The 20,770-nt window shown below is 44.5% G+C and overlaps 1 protein-coding gene across 1 annotated transcript in view; it reads right to left on the reverse strand.

Annotated features, from left to right (window-relative positions):
- The window catches only part of EPB41L4B (erythrocyte membrane protein band 4.1 like 4B), a 222,769-nt gene that overhangs the window by 19,539 nt on the left and 182,460 nt on the right, over positions 1-20,770 (reverse strand). The window contains exons 12-14 of the mRNA XM_066588660.1: positions 20,032-20,141; positions 19,466-19,496; positions 9,696-9,729 (exon numbers count right to left, since the gene is read on the reverse strand). Of these exons, the coding sequence (XP_066444757.1) occupies positions 9,696-9,729; positions 19,466-19,496; positions 20,032-20,141 (175 nt within the window). The remainder of the gene's footprint in view (positions 1-9,695; positions 9,730-19,465; positions 19,497-20,031; positions 20,142-20,770) is intronic.

The raw sequence follows: 20,770 nt of genomic DNA on the forward strand, positions 1-20,770 counted from the left end.
AATGTGGACCCTTGACGTGGGCTGCGGCTTAAGTGACTTGGCCAATCCAGAAACTAATTCCTCGTACTTCTTTAGCAATTCCATCTGTTTAATCGTGCAGGTATGCTGGTGAGTGTTTTGGGTGTTTGGCGTCTGTCATGCCTCTGTCCACGAGTATGTACTCAGTCTCTTTGTCCTGAGTTCTGTCAATGCCTTTTCAGTTCGGTCTGTATCCCTGTATCAGAGTTTGTTCTGAATACCTGGCTACAGTCCCTCTACCTGAGGAGTCAGCTGCTGACCACTCCAGGACTGGTCTCAGCTTGGTTAGTTGGTCGAGTGGATCCACAATCCATGATCCATAACAGTATTCTGAGGCCATGGATCCCACTGATCTCCTCGGGTGTGAAAGACGTAACAGCACTTAAGTTGGCCAAGAAACATTAAGAGAAAGGAAAAGCAGATTTGTCTACCTCAAAGAATTTCCACAACGCAATGGTCTTGCCAGGCTGATGCCACAAAAGCTATTGTGCACGGGTACGCAGCTTTTGCCATCTCTGAAAAGCATTGCCGAAAAATCCCTATAAAATGGCTGAAATCCGGTGCACGACGAGTGGCCTGTATGATCAGATGTCTATGCTGGAAACTGGAATATACGGCACATTCTGGAACAACATTCTTAAAGCTTCCAACAAAACAAATGTGTGCCTATAAGACCCACACCTGGATTTGAAGACTGCCATTGCTGCTCTGCGACCTTTGCACTCAGTTATGGAATCAAAGCGAAACTCCTTCACTGACTATGAATGTCAGGTAGCCCAGTTGTTCGGTATAAATGAGTAGCTGCAACCACGCCAGCATAAAGTAACCATTTGCTTACGACCCCTGGATTGTGGCAGCGCCTCTGGGGTTGAGTTCTCCACTTGTGATAACTTCGCATAAACTCCTTCCTACAAGTCACTGATTAGTTGTCAGCTTCACTTGAACGGAGACTTTCTGCTTACACGTTAATTTGCTCACAATTTGATTTTCTTGGCAAACTAGATGTCTTTACTCTTATGAAGAGATTCAATCCAAAGCCAAGAAGCTGCTGAGTGATTATCCCGATGATCTTGAGAATTACTTGGAAGATGAGCTGATTCAGCTGTGAGAGTTCACGAAAGTTTTTTCTTTAGACTATGACCCGAACACGTTACAAATGTTTCCTCTACAAACTATATTACATAATAGAAATGTAAAGGATACCCTTGTCAATGTGGAAATTTCCCTGAGAATCTACCTTTTCATGATGCTTGCGAATTGCACTGCAGAGCGATCCTTCTCAAAAATGAAACTCATCAAGAACAGGTTAAGATCAATGACCGAAGTTAAACTGAACTTTCCTACAATGATGTCACTGTCATAGGATATTTTGTTAGTACATAATAATATGTCAACTTAACTACATTTTTTTTAAACTCGTTTTATTGAGAATATAAGACATATCAAATTATATTACTCAGTGACAAATCTGAGTGTAACAGTCCGAACATACAAAACGGTTACAATTACTGAACACCGTATACACTGCATAACATAACAAATTTGAAAAGATACCTGGTAAAATTCAGGATATAATCCCCATACCTATGAAGTCAAAGATTTGGTCCACCAACTGCTGAAATGCATTTTGTGTGGGTTGTGGCTGATGAGCACCCAATCCCTCAGATTTTGTAGAATTTATCTGGACATTTTCTATTTTTATATATTATTTTTTCATACAGAAGAATGGAATTGACAAGATTGCGCCATTGGGGGAGCGTCGGGGGTCTTCTATCCATCCAGCACAATGCTACAGCCTTACGGGCCAGAAACAGCACCTCACCAAGAAAAATGCAGGTATGGAATTGCCACCGCTCTTCATCCAGTATACCTAGCAGACATACAGCGGGGTGTGGTGGCAGTGGCACCCCCAATAGTTGTCCCAGGAGGTCTGTAACCTCCGTCCAGAAGGAGTGTACCACCGGGCAGCTCCACATCAGATGGGTACAGTTAGCGTTGGGTGTCTGACAGCGATGACATTGTGTCTTGGAGGTTCTGTCCATCCTAAAGAGTCTGCTTGGTGTCAAGTAACATTGATGTATAATGTGTAGTTGGATCATCTTGTTGTTAGCTGCTGGCGAGACTGAAGTGTAGGAGGACATTGCGGTACTCTACTCCTCTTCAGAGAGCGAGGGGATCATTTCTCACCATTTGTCCAAGACCCCCAGCTCCACGTGTGAAATTTTAGCTTGGAAGAGGTGCATATATATCTGTGAGATTAACCCCCTAGGTCCCTACATGCGCAAAACTCCTATCAAGGGGTAGTTGGAAAGAGACTGATGTGGGAATTGGGTGTTGAGCGCATGTCTTAGTTGAAGGTATCTGTAGAAGCTGGTTCTAGGGATCTGGTCAAGCTGCTGCAGCTGCTTAAAGGAAGCCAAAGCACCATTAATGTACAAGTTTTCCAAGGAGGGGATTCCAAGATCTATCCAGAATTGCGTATCTGGAAGATTCAACAAGTGTGGGAGTGCTCTATTACCCCATAGGGGGGTTTCCAGGGGAGTGTCTTCATACCTAGTGATCTGCTTACACATCGGCCAGACTCTAGCGGCCAATCTGTGTATGGGGAGCAGTCTAGTATGTAGGTCTGTTTTTTCCAATACAATCCAGAGGGAGGTCTCAGATAGGAAGTGTGTCAAATGATGTTCCGAGTTAGGGAGGCCGGAATCAGAGAGCCAGTGGTGAATGTATCTGATTCGGCCCGCCAGATAATATAGTTTAAGGTTGGGCAGTGCCATGCCTGCCATATCTTTAGGGCGCTGTAAGGTTTCTAAACGGAGTTTCACTCTGGCCTTACCCCAGATGAAGGAGGGTAAGAGAGAGTTAGTTTTATTAAAAAAACTTTTGTGGTACTATTGTATCTGTGTGTTCCAAGCAGTACAGAAATTTAGGGAGAATTATTTTAATAAGATTGATACGACCTGCTACCGATAGGGGCAGTGAACTCCAAATCTTACATTTATTCTGAAGAAAAGGGAAAAGAGGAGACACATTCAGATTGAAGCTACAAGCAAAGTCTCTAGATACATGTATTCCAAGGTATTTAAAATTTGGGGTGACTTGGAGGTTGCATATCTTATCCCCCAATGTGCAGTTCCTCGCTCGCAGCGGAATAAACGTGGATTTTTGCCAATTTATGTATAGGCCTGAAAAACGCCCAAACTTATTAATCAGGCAGATAGCATGTGGCAGAGTTTCCTTAGGGTTTGACATAAACAGAATCAAGTCATCTGCATATAATCCAACCCTGTTTTCCCTCTTACTATGCCTTCATAAAGTGGATCTTGACGAAGGAGTAATGCCAATGGTTCTATGGCCAGTGCGAACAAGAGAGGGGAGAGAGGGCAGCCCTGGCGAGTCCCCCTGGTTAGTTGAAAAAGGGTAGAAGTCATTATTTACCAAGACCATAGCGACTGGAGAACTATATATTATGGAGACCCATTTAATAAACATTTCTCCGAATCAGAATCCATGAAGCACCGCCAGTAGAGGGCCACTCAACTGAGTCAAATGCCTTAGCGGCATCCAGTGAGGCTAGAGCCCAATCAGACTGCCACCTCCACCCCACCTGTGTGACTACCTGCACTCTTCGTATATTATCAGAAGTGGATTTTTCAGGTATAAATCTTGACTGATATGGGTGAACAATGTCCTGTATAGCTAAGTTCAAACAAAGTGCCAAGATTTTGGTTAGGATTTTATAATCTAAATTCAGTAGAGAGATAGGTCTACATGAAGCGCAATGCTCCAGGTCTTTATCAAGTTTAAGAATAAGTATTATATTGGCCTCCTTAAAGGAATCTGGGGGGCATCCCCTATCCAGGGCACCATTATATAGCAGGAGCAACTGCGGGACCAACAACTCCTTATACTGTAAATATACCTCCAGAGGGAGTTCATCGGGTCCTGGGGTTTTACCCCCGGACATTGAGCAGGCCCTGCAGTCTATCTCCTCAGCAGAGATGGGGGGTTCTAATAAGGACACATGGTCCTCCTGCAACCTTGGAAAAGCAATATTCATTAGAAATGCATCCAATTCCTCATCTGTATAGGTGATTTGGGTTTGGTACAGATTCTCATAAAATTGTCTAAATCTGCCCAGGATAGCAGTTGGATCCGTGAGCACAACACCGTCTTCTGATTTTATGCGCAGCACCAGTGGTGATGAGGAGTGTTGGAGAACTACATATGCCAGGAGTTTACTAGACTGATTACCTAAATTCAAAGAATGTCTGCCTGCTGAAGAACAGGCGGCGCTGAGCCTTCTCTCTCAGGCACATGAGATAATCTCTCCCTATTTGCAGCCACCTTGTCTTATTGGTCTCTGTGGGGTCAGTAACAAATGCCCTGTCCATGGACCTACACAGCTCCGCCAGATCCTCCTCCTCCCTTGCCGCAGCCTTTTTAATGAGGGATATAGAAGATGTAATGCATCATCGGAGGTGTGCCTTAAACGCATCCCACATCAGGGTACAACCCGGGGCCAGGTCATGCACCTCAAAATAGACTTGTATCTGGTCCGGGATACGATCTGTAGGACTGAACAAAGATAGCCAGAATGGGTGTACCCTCCATCCTCTTTTGGGGGTGGATCAGGGGATTTAAAAGCTAGCCAAATTGGGGAATGATCTGAAACTCCTCTTGGGAGATACACAATAGTGCCAACCTTAGAGAATAGGGACGGGGACCCAAATATATAGTCTATGCGACTAAGGGCATGATTTTGAGCAGCGTGGCATGAAAACTCTTGGGAATTTGGGTGGAATACTCGCCATAAATCAATCCAGCCTGCGACTGAAATCGCAGAAGCCAATCTTGTTGGTCCCGCAGCTCCTCCCAAGCCAACATTGCCCCCAAATCTATCCAAGGCCGGGTCCACTATCATATTCATATCTCACATACAAATTACAGGTGCTTCAAATGCAATGCCCTCCATCAATATAGAGATGGAGGCAGGAGGAGGATTAGAACAACATAGGATAATTACGGGTTCATTGTTCATTTTGGCTTTTATGTGGATGAATCTGCCCTCTGGATCGATTCTAGACTACTCGAGCTCCCAACGAAGGGAGCGTCGGATTAATAAAGACACTCCTCTGGAATAGGACGTGAGACAAGAGTGATATGAGCACTGTACCCAGGGCTTGGACAGGACTCCAGGAGACCCACCTCACGCCTGGTTCCACCATAAGCAGACTATATAGGGACCGCAGGAACGCACCAGAGAAAATATCATGGAGCGCTTCCTCGCTAAGCCCATACCCTTGACATTCCATGATAAAAAGGTTATTTCACCCATTGACACATGAAAGAGAAGTAAATTGCGCTCAGGTTAACTTCAGCAATTTCAGCAAATTGATGGCACCTTCCTACACCTGCGCTATAGTATATATAATAAGGCATAGTAGACAAGCACCTCAATAATTTGGAGTAGCATATCATCCAGTTTGAGTGATATAGTATGGAGGACAGTGTAAAGATATAAAAACAATACAACAAACTATAAATCAGCTTGTTATGCGCGATTAAACAAACTATAACATGACCTAACTCATGGCCAAAAGGGTAATGGGGGTACCTGTGTAGTACGAAACCACATTCTCTACACATGGGGTACTATAGTAGATTAGCAGTATCAATAGCTTGGACCAACACTATACTCAAAACAAATTAAAGGGGTTCCCTGCCTATGGCAAATATAGAACATTAGGAAAGGAGCACGTGCAATATTTCCAGAGAATAGACACCCTATCCGTATCTAGCGCTCGATAAGATTGTGTCAACCGTAGGTAGTGTGTCCCCTCCGCTCAATATGTGCGAGTCCAACCAGTAGTCGGAGCACCTGGGTTATGCATGTAAAATGTCCACCATTAGTGTAAAATATGTATAACAGGGTCATAACGAACAAGAGTACTTTAATGGATTAACTCACTGCAGTCCCATGTTCTTAACCAAAGGTCGGGCGACAAATAATAGGGCTTCTCGGCGCGTGTTCTGCTAAGCAGCCATTCTTCCGCCTCCGCTGGGGTCATGAAGAATCTGGTGTGATCGCCGTCCACCACTCTTAGCCCAGCAGGATACGCCATGGAGTAGGGCAGCTGGAGGTCTCGCAGCTTGCGTTTAATCCTGGTGAACGATGCTCTTTGCCTTTGGAAGTCTGCGGAGAAGTCGGGGAATATCGATACTGATGCGTTCTTTGGCGGATCGGACCATGTTTATGGGCCGCTTGTAGGATCATGTCTCAGTCTCTGCAGTTAAGTAGTCTTGCCAATAGGGGTCTTTGGAGGGGCTCCAGGTATAGGAGGACGCATGGGAACTCGATGGTTCCAATCGATCATGAAAGCTGTGGATAAAGGAGCCTCAGGAAACAGCCCACGCAGCCTACGCTCCATGAAATCCTCTGGGCGTTGACCTTCTTTATGCTCAGGAAGGCCCACAATTCGGGGGTTATTGCGCCTGGAACGATTATCCAGGTCGTCCACTTTTTGCCACCATGATTCAACCTTTTGAGTGAGCTCCTGCATTGTGTTTGACATTGGAGTGGTAACATCTTCAATATTGGAGACTCGGTTCTCCACATGGGCCCCACGGTCCCTTACATTTTTTAGGTCTTGTGGCAGGAGGCCGACATCTACTTTGACCTCATCAATGTTTCCTGTGAGTGCCTTGGTAGATTTCTGAATGGCCGACAGGAGTTGATCAGAAAGTTGGTGTAAAGTCAAATCTGTGTTCATTAGGGTTTTAACGGGGCTGGGGGATCCAGACGTATCATTGTGTGATGTAGTCGGAGAGGAATTTGGACCTGGGGCATCCTGGGGTTCTCTTCTAGCGAAGGTTTTAAGTCTGTCTATAGAGGGAGTTTGTTTTGTGGGTCCCATGTCGGGCCGATTCCCTCTTTTCTTTGTTTTGGAAGTGATCTTGCCTTAATGATAAGAGGCCCTCCAGGAGGCCTGTAAATAACTTGATATGTAAATATGAGTATAGGTTCAGTATCTTCTGGGCTTTTATTAATGTAGAAAGTACCCAATACACACTGCGACTGTGCACAAGCTTATATGCATATATCTGCTTCTAGCTTCAGGGTATGGTTTCTGTATACAATCCCTCCCGTTTCCTTTTACAGGTGGCAGGCTTCAATATCTCCTTTACTAATTAACAGTGCTAGCTAATTGCTCAGCTTCTTCCTTAAAGGGATTGTCTCGCGGCAGCAAGTGGGGTTAAGCACTTCTGTATGGCCATATTAATGCACTTTGTAATGTACATCGTGCATTAAATATGAGCCATACAGAAGTTATACACTTACCCCCTCTGGTGCTGGCGTCCTCGTCTCCATGGCGCCGACTAAAGCTGTCTTCTCCTTCCATTAGATGCGCTTGCGCTGTGCGGTCTTCTGCTCTGTTGAATGGGACCGCTCGGCATGCTCGCGCCGCACATGTCTTCTGCGCATGCGCAGACCAGCTCTCCGGCGCGAGCACGCCGGAGCTGCCCCATTGAACAGAGCAGAAGACCGCACAGCGCAAGCGCATCTAATGGAAGGAGAAGACAGCGTTTGTCGGCGCCATGGAGACGAGGACGCCAGCACCGGAGGGGGTAAGTGTATAACTTCTGTATGGCTCATATTTAATGCACGATGTATATTACAAAGTGCATTAATATGGCCATACAGAAGTGCTTAACCCCACTTGCTGCCGCGGCACAACCCCTTTAAGCCTGTATATGCAGGGGTTTTGTAGCCTCAGCCTGCCTCTTCTTCAAAGCAGCCCAGCACTCTTCAGCAGGGGCTTCCTCTCCCCTATGGCCGCTTACACCACCTAGAGGTCACTGCTAGCTGCCTTCCCAGCCCCTCAGCAGCTTCAGGGAACTTGAACACCACTGCAGGCCGCTGTCAGAGGGTCAGTCCCCCTTCAGGATGTTGGCGCCTGCACTCCGGAGCCCTCACCTCCCGACACCGCTCACTGCCCCTGACCTGCACTTGCTTGTCAGGAAGAAGAGCGGTTGTCGCAGACTCTTCTCTTCACTGCGCAGCCCGGCTCATGATGACCGCAGTCTCTGCTGGTGGGATCAGATTTTAGCGCCTGCACTTTGGAGCCCTCACCTTCCGTCTCCACTCCTTGTTTCTTCCCAGCGCTGGCTTGACAGAATGGAAAGCGGGGTCTTCAGAGTACTGCTTCACCTCTATGGCCCCGCTCGTGGCAGCTCCCACGCTTCAGAGAGTACTCGCCTTCAGCGCCGCGGCCCCAGAGCCTCCTCTCACTGCTCCTGGTCTCCCTCACCGGCAGAGCAGAAGATAAAGTGGATGTCTAGCAGCTGGATCAGGCAGGGATCCCAGGATTACTGCAGGATCGTAGTAAGTGCTGATCTACAGCGGGAACCCTTAGATCATGCGGCCAGTCTCATCGGTTGCTGGCCACGCCCCACTTAAGTACATTTTTATTTCATTTATTTTAAAGATTCTTTTTCAAAAACAAAATAACCAAAACTACTACAACAATAATTATTGAAAATATCTTTCGCTACCAATTAAACCACATTCAGTTTTTGGTAATTTTAATTATATGGGGACTCTGCGATATCTGTTTGCTGGGGAGGAACAAGGGCCCCCCACCAAATCCATTGCCCAAGGCCCTATGGTTTCTAAATCCGGCCCTGCAACTGGCGAAGTGATCGTACTCAGAGTGATCATAATAGAATTCTACATCAAGTTCTATCATTTATGTCAAACTATCCTCAACTCATGTGATCTTGTCATAACCTGTCAAAATGTGTTTTCAATAAAATTTATTGAACAATAATAAATGGCTGCACATCCAAGTGGAAGAATGAATCAAGTGGGACCACAAGGCTCTGTCCTGGGCCCAGTGTTGGTCAACATTGTTATAAATGATCTGGAGGAGGAAATTGTGGGAAACTCATCAAATTTGCCGATGACACAAAGCTAGGAGGGATAGCTAACACTTTGGAAGAGAGAGTATTCAAAAAGATCTAGAAAAGCTTGCACAGTGGGCGGCGACTAACAGAATGGTATTTAACAGGGAGAAATGCAAAGTCCTACATCTGGGCAAGAAAAATGAAGAAAGCACATACAGAATGGGAGGAATTGGGCTAAGCAGCAGCACATGTGAAAAAGACTTGGGTATACTAATAGATCACAGACTGAACATGAGTCAACAATGTGATGCAGCAGCCAAAAAGGCAAACACAATTCTGGGATGTATTAAGAGAAGCAAAGAGTCTAGATCACGTGAGGTCATTATCCCCCTCTATTCTTCCTTAGGCTGGGCTCACACGGATGGATTTCAATTGTGGAATCTCCGTAAAGGACCCACGGCAAAACCCGGGCATTGCAAAGCATTTACTTACGCTTTTTTGCTCACATTCACAGATACGAATTGCATGTTCTGCGAGCGGAGGAAAAATCGCCGCATGCAGATGCCCGCTGCGGATTCCATAGCAAATATCTGCTTGTGTTCAGGAGGCCTAAGAATTGTAGGGTGAGAAAATGCTTCTTCAAACAGAGGATCTTTAAAAGTTGTGCCCCCGTCCTGGATGCTGTGTATTTGGCCGTACTGTACAGAAGCGTTACTGATGCAGATTTGCACTACATAAAAGGTAACGTACCAAACAAAATTAAAACTTACCTGATAGTTCGGACTTTCAGGAGTATTTTTAGCACTTTAAAAGGAAAAAAAAAAGATAGTGAGGCATTTTTTCTCTTCCCTCCAATAAATTTAGTAAAATTAATTTTTTCTTTTTTGCTAATTGATACATGAACAATATGTTTTCTGAGAGCATTATACGAATGATTTTAGTTAACATACAATGTATAAACCTAAACACATAAAAAGAATACCCAAGGATAGCGCTGATCGCAATAAAGTAAATAAAAAGTGAAAAAAAAGAGTTTCAGCTCCCCTCACGGATCACATCCATGAGGGGGACTTAAACTTCTCACCTAGGTCCTCCGCAATGCCCGATGTCCTGCTCCGGAATGGACCCTCCACTGTCTTCTGCCCATGTGCACCAACAAAAAATGGGTGGCGCCTGCACAGAAGCCCAGGAGCTTTAAAATTTCCTGCCTCCCGACTCCCAGTAGGAGATGTCACTGGGGACCGCTCTCCAGGCCCATAATCACTGTAAACCAATGGTTAACAGCGAATGATTAACAGCGATCACGTAAAAGTAGAAAAAAGTTGAAGTTTCAACTCCCCTCATGCATCGGATCCATAAGGGGAGGTGAAAATCCTCACCCCTATCCTCCATGATGTCCCGCCGATATGGTCATTCCAGAACCTCACGACACCTTCTGCGCATGCACGCCCAGAGCAGAGAGAGGTCATCAGGGACCGCTGTATGCGGCTCCTGGTCACATGATCCCTGTTATCCAATGGATAACAGTGATCATGTAAAAGTAAAAATAAAAAAATAAAAAAGCGTAAAAAAAAAAAAAAGGTTTAAAAAGTTAAGGTTTCATCTCCCCTCACAGATCATATCCATGAGGGAGGATGAAATTACGTACCTAAGGCACCCGGATCTATCAGCAGGCCCTACCCCGGCTTCTGCGCATGTGCCCGTCACCAAAATGCAGACACATGCGCAAAAGCCGCAGATTGCCCGGGTAATTTAAAATTTCACTGCTCCTGGTTACCAAACGCAGCCAAGAGCCTCGAGATTTCACGGAGTGCCGCAGTAAGCAGTTCTGAGTCATGTGATTGCCACTATCCAATGGATAATGGCGGTCACGTAGCAGTAAAAATAAGTTAAAATTTCATCTCCCGTCACGGATCCGATCCATGAGGAGAGGTGAAATGACTTGCCTAAGGCCACCTGCACACGGGGGTATTTGTACTGCGGGTGGCGTCCATCTCTGGACTCCGCAGCAAATACTGCCCATAGTATTAAATGGCAAAACGCCATTTCATCTCCACAAGCGGAAATCAATTGCGATTTTCTGCTTGCGAAGAAAAAGTCATAGCATGCTGCGATTTTGTGCAGGTTAAGCACGGCCGGTTTCCATTGAAGTCAGTGGAAGCCATCCGTCCCGTGGCACTTCCGCAACCCCCAGTGCCAGCGGCTACCGCGCATGTGCGACAGAGTGCCGGCCACCACATCCGCAGCATGTGCAGAAGCCGACGGACAGGTACTCTGGGGCACTGGGTTGAACTCCATTGTAAGAATCCCAAATGCCGCACCCAACTCGCCCGTGTGCAGGAGGCCCAAGGCCTCCGGCGATGTCCCCCCGACGGGATCTTTATCCGTTGACCTTTTACCCAACTTGGGCGTATGCAAACAGCGGCAAAATGGCAGACGCAAGCACAGAAGCTGCTTCACAACCACTAAAGGTAACGGAGAGCCTGGAGCGATGACCGAGGGCTGCGGTGCGCGGTCTCCAACGGATAATGGCGATCACGTAAAAGTTAAAAACAGCTGAACTTCAATGCTGCTTTTGGTTAGAGCCCCGTTGTGCATACATACATAAGATTAGAAATATACCCATTGTTGATAAGTAATGTTAAATTTGTACATCTCCTAAATGGTTAAAAGAAAAAAAACAACAACCGAAAGTTTTTCAAATGAGCATCCAGAATAAAGTAAACAAATGAAAATATATATCTTATCAAAAATGTGTACAGAATGTTTACACATATATGAGATATTACAGTTGAAAATGTGAAACATTTTTTCCCAAATTTTTCAATTTTGGCGCTTACAATAAATATACACAAATTCTATCGGCCTATTTTTACCGCCTAAATGAAGTACAACATGTGGGGATAAAACAATGTCAGAATCACTGGGATCTGCAAAACCTTTATGGAGTTATTCTATGTTAGAGTGACATGTCAGATTTCCAACATTTGGCTCAGTCACTAAGGTGCGAACAGGCTTCGTTAGTAAGGGGTTAAGGCTGGCTACAGATTCCGCATGTGGGATCTCGCAGCAGATTCCGGATGTGATGACGGCTGGCGACTCTGCGTTTCTGTGATTTCTGCATGGCGTATGATCGCAGGCGGCTCGCCGTTCTTCATGCGCAGTACAGGTTTTTTTCTTCGATATTTGTATTTCCCACTAAGTGATTACACGGGCGCCCGCGGCCCATCCGCGATGTTATTCAATGTAGGCTGTCTGCACAAAGTCCACAGCAAAATAGAGCATGCTGCAGTTTTACTCTGCTCACAGAATACGCAATTCGTATCCGCGAGTGTGAGCAAAAAAATGAAAGCACACGCCTTTCAATGCGTGCGATTTGTGGTGGATCCTCCGTGTGGACGCTGATTGTGGATTGTACAATAGGAATCCGTTCGTGTGAAGCTGGCCTAAGAACAAGTTTTTTTCGCCCCTTCACTATTTTAGTTTTCAGCTTCATGAAAAAGCTAATATATTTAACATCTTTAAGGGGTTTTCCAGGGCGGAAATGATTGTTCACTTACCCTCTGGATAGGTTAGCAATTATTGATTGTGTGGGTCCACCACTCTGTATCCCCACGGATCAGCGGGACTTGGGCAAGCACCACTGTGACTTCAGCCTACATCAGGCACAGCGCTGTACATTGTATAGTGACTGTACCTGGTATTGCAGTTCAGTCCTATTCAGTAGAACGGGAGAGAGTTGCTCTCGGTCTTTGATACTGATGAATGTCATGCAAGATATTTGAGCAGAGGCCTCAGTATTCATCCGATTGTTGTGGCTCTTCAATCAGCTGATCAGCGGGAATCCCAAATGGGAAGCCATTTGCCAAGAAAACGTCACAATGTGACGTTACCCTAGGAGTCCGTCATGACTCGGTGCATGCATCAGGGGAATTTTACATTACCTACATTAAATATAGCATCGCAGGCCTACAATAAAATCAAATCAGAGACCAATCAACACTACTCCAGCCGAAGCCAGACACCGAGGCAGAGCCAGCCGGTAAAAGCACAACTATCAGTTATTACACTTGGCAGCTTAATCCTTCATAATATACAGAAGTCCCCCAATCCATGTCATTCAACAAAGACACATATACTATCCCATTTCAATGTAAAAGTATAAAAGCTCATTCCAAATATCCACACATTGGTTTATATATACTCAAAAAGAAAATTAGGGCATTTTTCTAAGCCAACCTGGAAAAATGATCAAGGCCCTAAATGTCTACTCCTGTATCCTCCCCATCTAGTCCCTTTGTGCAAGCCATGGCATAACTAAGAATCCACACGATACACCTGTAGGAGAGGACAGAAAAGTTCTTCTATAATTAGCTTTGTACTTCAGTCTAAATCTGCTTACTTCAGGGAGCATCTCCCATATACTATGAGGGAGCCATGTATTGTTTACATAAAAACAGGAAGGGGGGGGGGGGAAAAATCGATTCTTATCAGCACATGAAACCAGCAGTCTACAAAATACAAGAATACACAAAAATTTCATTTGAAAAATTGGGTTAGCAGACTGAACCAGAGTCAAGTAAAAAGAAACTTCACCATTCTTTGAACTTAAAAAAAACACGTTTAAATCAAATGTTAACTTTGTCACGTGACAAGACCCTACTGAGCATGTATGGTAATAACCTTCCCTTTTGATTACCTCATGAACACTCTCCCTGAGAATGACCTATAAGCACACAATATGTTCTAATGTATCTTAATGTCACAGCTTTTGTTTGAGTTACAAAATAAGCTCTTTCCTGCTAGAATGAAAGCAGATGTACTTTGGTTCACACACTACACTGTGTTATTCATTGGCTTCTCCAAGCTTGTACCAACCATATTTAATATGGCACCCACAGTATATCTAAGAGGATATTTGTGTTAACAGAAATTGGCGCCCAACGTGGTGCACAGATGACATCCATACCTCATGTGTACTTCGCTTCAGAGATGGACAGATTATATGGAGCTCGAAAAAGAGAAGACGCTTTATTCTTACACCTATGTCATCTGTCCCTTTCTGGAATGACCCTCCCTGCATCCGGGTAAGCTGAAATATTTAAGAACGATAAAGTAGATATACAGTGTGTTTTTTTATGTGGTCTTTGAAGTAATGTCCTGGCTGGGTAAATGTTGATGTATGGTGTCCCATTTTGTAGTAGTAAAAGGATGTTCTGACTGTGTAAGTAATGATTTAGGACTAAGAAACAGTAATTGTTTTTATAAAAAGCACGTAATTATCCTATAGCTCCCAGTTAGTAAACTATACTGTCCTGTTTGTCAATAGAAAGGAAATCTAGGGTTAAAAGACTTATGAGTTGAGAATGCAAAGGAAACTTGAATGTGAAATTGCACTTTTACTGTTCAAAAATAGATGGTTTACTGTCTGAATGAGATTGCCCACAATTTGTAAAGATGAGATGCCAGTCTTACGGTTGGCCAAACGGACTGTTAATTTGGAGACAGAACCGTGCAGTAAGGTCAGGACCCTGACTGCTCCACAGTTTAGAGAGGTGTTCGCCTGTTACATACAGGATCGTAAAGATAGGTTGCTGACTGCTCAACGATGTAGCGAGTTATGAGGACTCACGGGGAAATGGTGGACAGGGTGACGATTGTAAGACAGCTAGTTAAAGAAAGAGGAGGTAGAGATGTAGAAAATGGATGTCTGAATATTGAAAGACGGAAAGGGGTTACCAGTGAACAGAAAGGATGGCAGCCAACTGATATGGTGAGTATAAGAACTTGGGCATATGCGGTGTTCTGAGAATCCTCACCAGATGACAGATACTGGACAAAACATGTCCAACCGCCGTGAATGAGAGTTTTTCTTACCGGTGTTTTGTTTACTGTACATAAAACTGCTGACAGTGAATATAATCGCAGCTTCTACTTCACGTGATAAACGTATCAGTCCGTGTGTGAATGAATAAATGTCCCTGCTGCTTGTCTGTGCAATGATATGGGAATTGCAAATTGGTTATATTGCTGCACAAGAGAATTGGGATGCAATAGTTGTCTGTTCTAATCATAAGTAATGTGGATCTGTTATTTTTATGTATTTTTTGTGTGTGAGTGTGAAGGGCCTGTGTGATAGTTACATTGTGTTATATGGTATGTATACTGTTTGATTGCCGAACATGAACTGTGATAGAAGCACTCAAACCCTGAGCCAAACCACAAGGGGCGGGGCTAGGTGATGTAAGGACAGGGAAGGGAAGGTATGAAATGGTTTTGCCCCTCCTCAACACAGACCAGCCTAGAGGAGAAGTGTACCCCCATTTCAGTGCATGTGCAAAGCATATAGTATCAGTGTCAGGGGAGGGTCACTCCTGGGCTCCAGTCCAAGAGTCTCACCTAAACGCTATAAAAAAAAAAGTAGAAGATTCCTTCCATTTCCTCTCTCAGCCCGATGAATGCCCTTTTTATTCTAACTAGACATCCAATGACAATATTCTGCACTTCCATGAATGGTGGACAATTCTTAACCAAAAGGCAGCGACAATAGCCCACATGAGTACAATCCTGTAGACACATCATCTTTATCAGGACCCCCAACATGTTAACTAAAATCCTATCAAATCACCCACAACAAATTCTGTCCTCTATTCTTACCAGTTCACAACTAGGCTTCACAGAACACTAAACTGGCAGTAGCCACCACTATCTTAGCACAATTAGCTCCTCAGACAATGCTTCTCAACCGGGCCTCCCTTAACACTTCAAGTACCTTACGAAAGATTGTACCCGCTGTTAACAAAAATTGTGTGCATCAATTTGTAGTAGTTCTGAAAAACTGATCTTAAACTAAGAAGAGACCGTATTAATCTACAATAAGGAGATCGGCGGGCTGCCCCGATCCTTGCCTACATGTGCAGACGCACCAACGTTTTATTCAATTGTGATAACTTTCTGTGACAAGTTATCTTCTTTTCAGCCACTGAAAGCAATTGTTACCTTAAGCAGCCCTCTGGTCCCCGAATACAATTTACCTGGGACCAAAGGGCAGAGAATTATCTGCCAGAGGATCTTTCTGCCATTGCCTCCATGGCCCACTGGCTTCTGGGGTTGCTTTGCTTCTCAGACTACCCCACAACCCTGTGCATTAGTGCAATCAGATCAAGTGCCTCAGTCTACCAGTGCACCAGGCAGTGACAGGAGCAGTGCAGCACTTAGCAAGACTGAAGATGGGCCCTGCAGACAAGAAAAAAAGAACAACTTCTCTTCAAAAAGGGTGAATGTGACGCAACCTTCAGACATAGATGACTGAACTAGGATAGTTGCCGAAAGAACGTCAATTAATAGAACCAGCACGTAAATGTGTTTCGAGGTGCATAGACCTCTCCCTCACACATCTGGATAGCCGACAGCGTATTTTACCAAGAATTCTCAGCACAGGTCAGTACCATATAACTTTTGAAAGACTCTAAGGCCGCCTGCAGACGGAATTTCCGCCCTTGGAAGCTGCCATAGGATTGCGTTAGCAAACGCAATCCTAGGCAGACGGCCGTGGTTTGTCCGTGCGAAATCACAGAAACGTCACTCACCGGCCGCCGGCTCCACTCTGCGCATGCGCCGGCTGCCCGGCAGTCAGCACATGAAAGAGCCGGAGCTGCGGGGCGCGGGTGAGTACGCGCTGCTCTCTGCAGGCGCTCGGGTTGGATCCCACAGAATTCACTCTAAGTGGAGTGAAATAGAAAAAAAAATGCAATTCTGCCATTTTAAGGGTGGGGGAGGCGGTGGTCTTGCTTCTACGCGCACACACTGCGATAAAAATTACATAACTATTCTGTGGGTCCGTACGATTACTACAATACCAACATTTATTGAGTTTTATTTTGCTGAACCACTTTTATTTTTTTCAGAAGATATTTAAATGTTTTACATTATTTTCTGCCGCCATCTTCTGACATAACTTTATTTTTCCATCCACATAGTTGTGCAAGGTTTTATTTTTTGTGGGACGCCCTATAATTTCTATTAGTACCATTTTGGTGTCCTTTTTTTTCCTGATGATACTTCATAACGCATTATTTACTCTTTTACGGACTTTTACGGATGCAGCGATACCAAAAATATATGTTTTTAACTTTTATTATTTAGATTCTTTTATTATTTAAATAATTTTATTATAAATATGGCAAAAAAAAGTTTTTTGCAAAAACTTCTATTACCTTGTATTTATTAATTAATAAAAAAATTTTAAACTAATTTTTTCTTCTTTTTTTGTCCCAAGGGGAGACAAGAACTTGCGCTTGTTTGATCGTTCCTGCAGTATAGTGTGATGCCATAGCATTACATTATTCCACAATCCACCAGGCACTCAAGCAGGCGTGGCTTGATAGGCAATTTGCAATTGCAGGGCCCTTCAGAAGGCCCTCGGCTGCCATGATAACCACAACCCACAATCTCATTGCAGGGGGCAGTACGAGACCCCTGATCATCAGTCAGGGCTTTTAAATACTGGTGTCAGAATTGGCAGAGGCATTTAAAGGGTTAACAGCTCTGAGCAGCAGTGCTGCTGATCAGAAACACAGCCGGCACTCGCATTGTATGAAGCAGGATCGATCCCCGATCCACCTCCATACAAACCATGAACCTCCATGCCGTAACTGTCCTCTAGCATTAAGGGGTTAATATTCAGGGTTTGGCTGCTGTAGTAACATGGTCCTGGATCATGTCCTTCTCCAGGACTCCATGACCTGATTAGGACTCACAGTGAATCTAGTGGAAATCGCTGCCTGCTTCTTTTGTCCCTCTCCTCAAATGGGTTACCAATAAGCACAGGAGGAGACTTCTAGAATTCACGGAAAGCGAGCAGCATGTCGGGTGACCATGTCAGACCCTCACCGCTGAGGTCCGGCTGCACCGGAAGCGCTACAAGACTCGCAGACATACAGGATATAGCCAGCAGAGTACAAGGGCATCGCTCTGCGCGTCACTGTGTGCGGATGGTGACAATCACAGGGGTCCAAAGGATACTTCTGGAGTTCAACTCTAGCAGGTCCCTTGCAGGACACAATCTGGGACGGCAGTACTCTGGCCTGAAAGTTTTGCAGAACTTTGGGCCCTTTCACACCTGCGTCCGGACTCCATTTGGGCGTTCATCTCTCTGCTCCGTCTTTTGAGCAGAGAAATAGAATTAAAGCTGAAAAAAACTGATCAATTTATTCTCCATTGATTTCAATGGTGTTTCAAAAAAATGGGAAGCAAACGGACAGCCTGCGCTCTGACAGCAACGTACAAGCCAGCAAGTGTAGGGAAGCAGGTCCTGCGCTGCGAAGCCAAAACCCCAGCAAGTAAATACATAGCATTCTATCAGATCCAACAGAGAAGCGCCCATCTGTCCCACAGAGCCACACCAATATGGCTTCTGACTTCGTTTTGTGTTCTACAGCAGTGACCGGCTTGGCTTAGGACGGTGTTTACTAGTATTTATGGTCCATTTCTTCCTCCATTTAGGCCCAATGTCCACGCGTGGATCTGATTTGCGTAATCTGTGCGAGTCACTCACATGGAAGACCTGCAAATCAAGACACCCATAGGGAAGCATGGGCGTCCTCACATGAAAGAAAGCATGTGGATTTGTTCTGCAGACCTTTTGGTCCAGTAAACAAAATCGCAGCATGCTCAATTTCAGACACTGTGGACGGCCGTGGACCCCGCGGGAAAGCAGGAGTCTAAAAAAAAAAAAGTGCACTGTTCATGTTGGCCGTCCGGCCCTTCTGCAGACATACACGGTACAAGAAAAAGAAGACGGTACAGGAAAAAGAAGACACGGACAGGAACGCAGAGTCACAGGCAGGGTCACATTCGGCTGCAGGCTCCCACATGGGGAATCCGATCCGCCCGTGGACACGAGGCCTTAGCCAGGATATTAAGAAAAGAAAATATCAGCTTGAGAAATAAAGAGTTTTGTGTAATTAAAAAAAATAAACATCTTAAAGAAAAGAAACACTTGGTGTAGGTCTGAATACATCATCTCAGACTGCCATAATATAGTTATTCTTCTCCTCTTATAACTTAGATTATGAGTCTCCTGAACCTAATTTGTATATCTGACACAATATGGCTGATCACAAGTATTTATCAGGGATTCCGACCATGACCATTTACAAGTAACATGGCATTCACCGCCGGGCAAACACTACTGATGACCTCTCCTCAGTCCACTGATAGCAGATGGGCGGAGCTCCGGGGCGCGGTATCCCTGCTGATCAGCTGATAACACACTGCAATACTGGCCTACTGCAGAACAGACAGTCACATGAGCTGACAGTAGCTAATCAGCTCATCAGCAGGAAACCAAGTGGAGGATCCCCACTGACCTGCTACAATGGCGTTTGTTCATAGGACCACTTTATGTCATCACCGAAGCTCCAGTCTGTAAACTCATGCCATCCAATAGCTCAACAAAACAAAAGGTAAAACAATGTAATTGAATCATCCCATGAGAATATATAGTTACATCTTGTAAGAAAACTTAGCTGTTACCTACCTAAAATGAGAAGCCTTCATTGGGTTGTTAGCTAAAGGGACAAAAACAGATTTTACTTTCAAAAGTTGTACATTATTAGTGTGACCTACTTATGAAGATCATCTGAATACTAACAAACAGGCTTTCTGAACATATACCCTGAAGGCTAATCCCTGGGATGGACCATTGATGTGAGATTGGTTGACATCTACCACTGGACCTACCATCAAGGAGCACGGGGCGTCCGTGACAATTCATTGAGAGGTGTAGCCAACTACATCCGACTCCATGGCATGTGCAAATGTATGTCTATGCCAAGTATTACAATTTAGCAGCTACACCTGGATAAGCAATGAATTTCATTGTACTGATTTATGGGAGTCAGACCTCAACTAATCAAATTAAGAATGGACCATCAGTGAGTCTTCCTGAAAACCCTGTAATTCTACTTGGGTGTGCTGCTGCTACCCTAGCTTACCACATGCTTCATATGTATGTTACACATAATGTGATAATAAAAAAACAAGCCATAAAACGGAGAAATCCTTTGACCACAGACCATATAAAAATATATAAAATCAGAAAACCTTTATATGTAGAATGCCTTCTTGATGGATATCGTTTGCTGGGACGCCTTTCAAACGTACTAGTTCTTCTTAACCTTCCAGCATGGGTGGCCTGGTACTCTGTCCGCCCACTGGAAAACAAGAAAAACTTTTAGTGTGTCCATTAAACCTGTTAACTAATATATACACATTATGGACTTAGTGTTACAATGTTATGGATGAAGTATTAGTCACTTACTGCAGCACTATTACGTACCAGTACAATTCAAACCGCTCATTTAAACGGGATGTGCCGTTTCAAGATAAGCCTTTTTAACGGGCTGGGCAGGAGTTAAAATGAAAAAAAAAAATTATATATATATAAAGTATACTCACCTGTACTCACCCTTCCAGGGGCACAGCTAACAGACTGCCGAAGCCAGAAATTAGGTGAATCCTGGGTACTACAATGCCAGGAGTTCAGGTCGGAGACTCTGCGGCCCCTGCTTGGCTGCAGTCACCCGATTTCCGATGGCGGAGGACGGAGCGACTGGAGCTGGGTAGCTGTGCCCGGGGTAGGAGAGTATGCTTTATGTTTATTTCATCTTATACCTAGCCATTGAAAATTTTTTATCTTCAAACCAAATAACACTTTATTTTAGAAATAATTTAAAAGGAAAAAAAAGAAAAGCTCTGCTCACATTATTTGCATTTGGAGGCTCCTGCGCAAATTCAGGATGAAATGCCAGATGAAAAAGTCCTGCATACAGAACTTTGTCCG

Source organism: Eleutherodactylus coqui, unplaced genomic scaffold, assembly GCF_035609145.1.
Source record: "Eleutherodactylus coqui strain aEleCoq1 unplaced genomic scaffold, aEleCoq1.hap1 HAP1_SCAFFOLD_71, whole genome shotgun sequence".
NCBI classification, from domain to species: domain Eukaryota; kingdom Metazoa; phylum Chordata; class Amphibia; order Anura; family Eleutherodactylidae; genus Eleutherodactylus; species Eleutherodactylus coqui.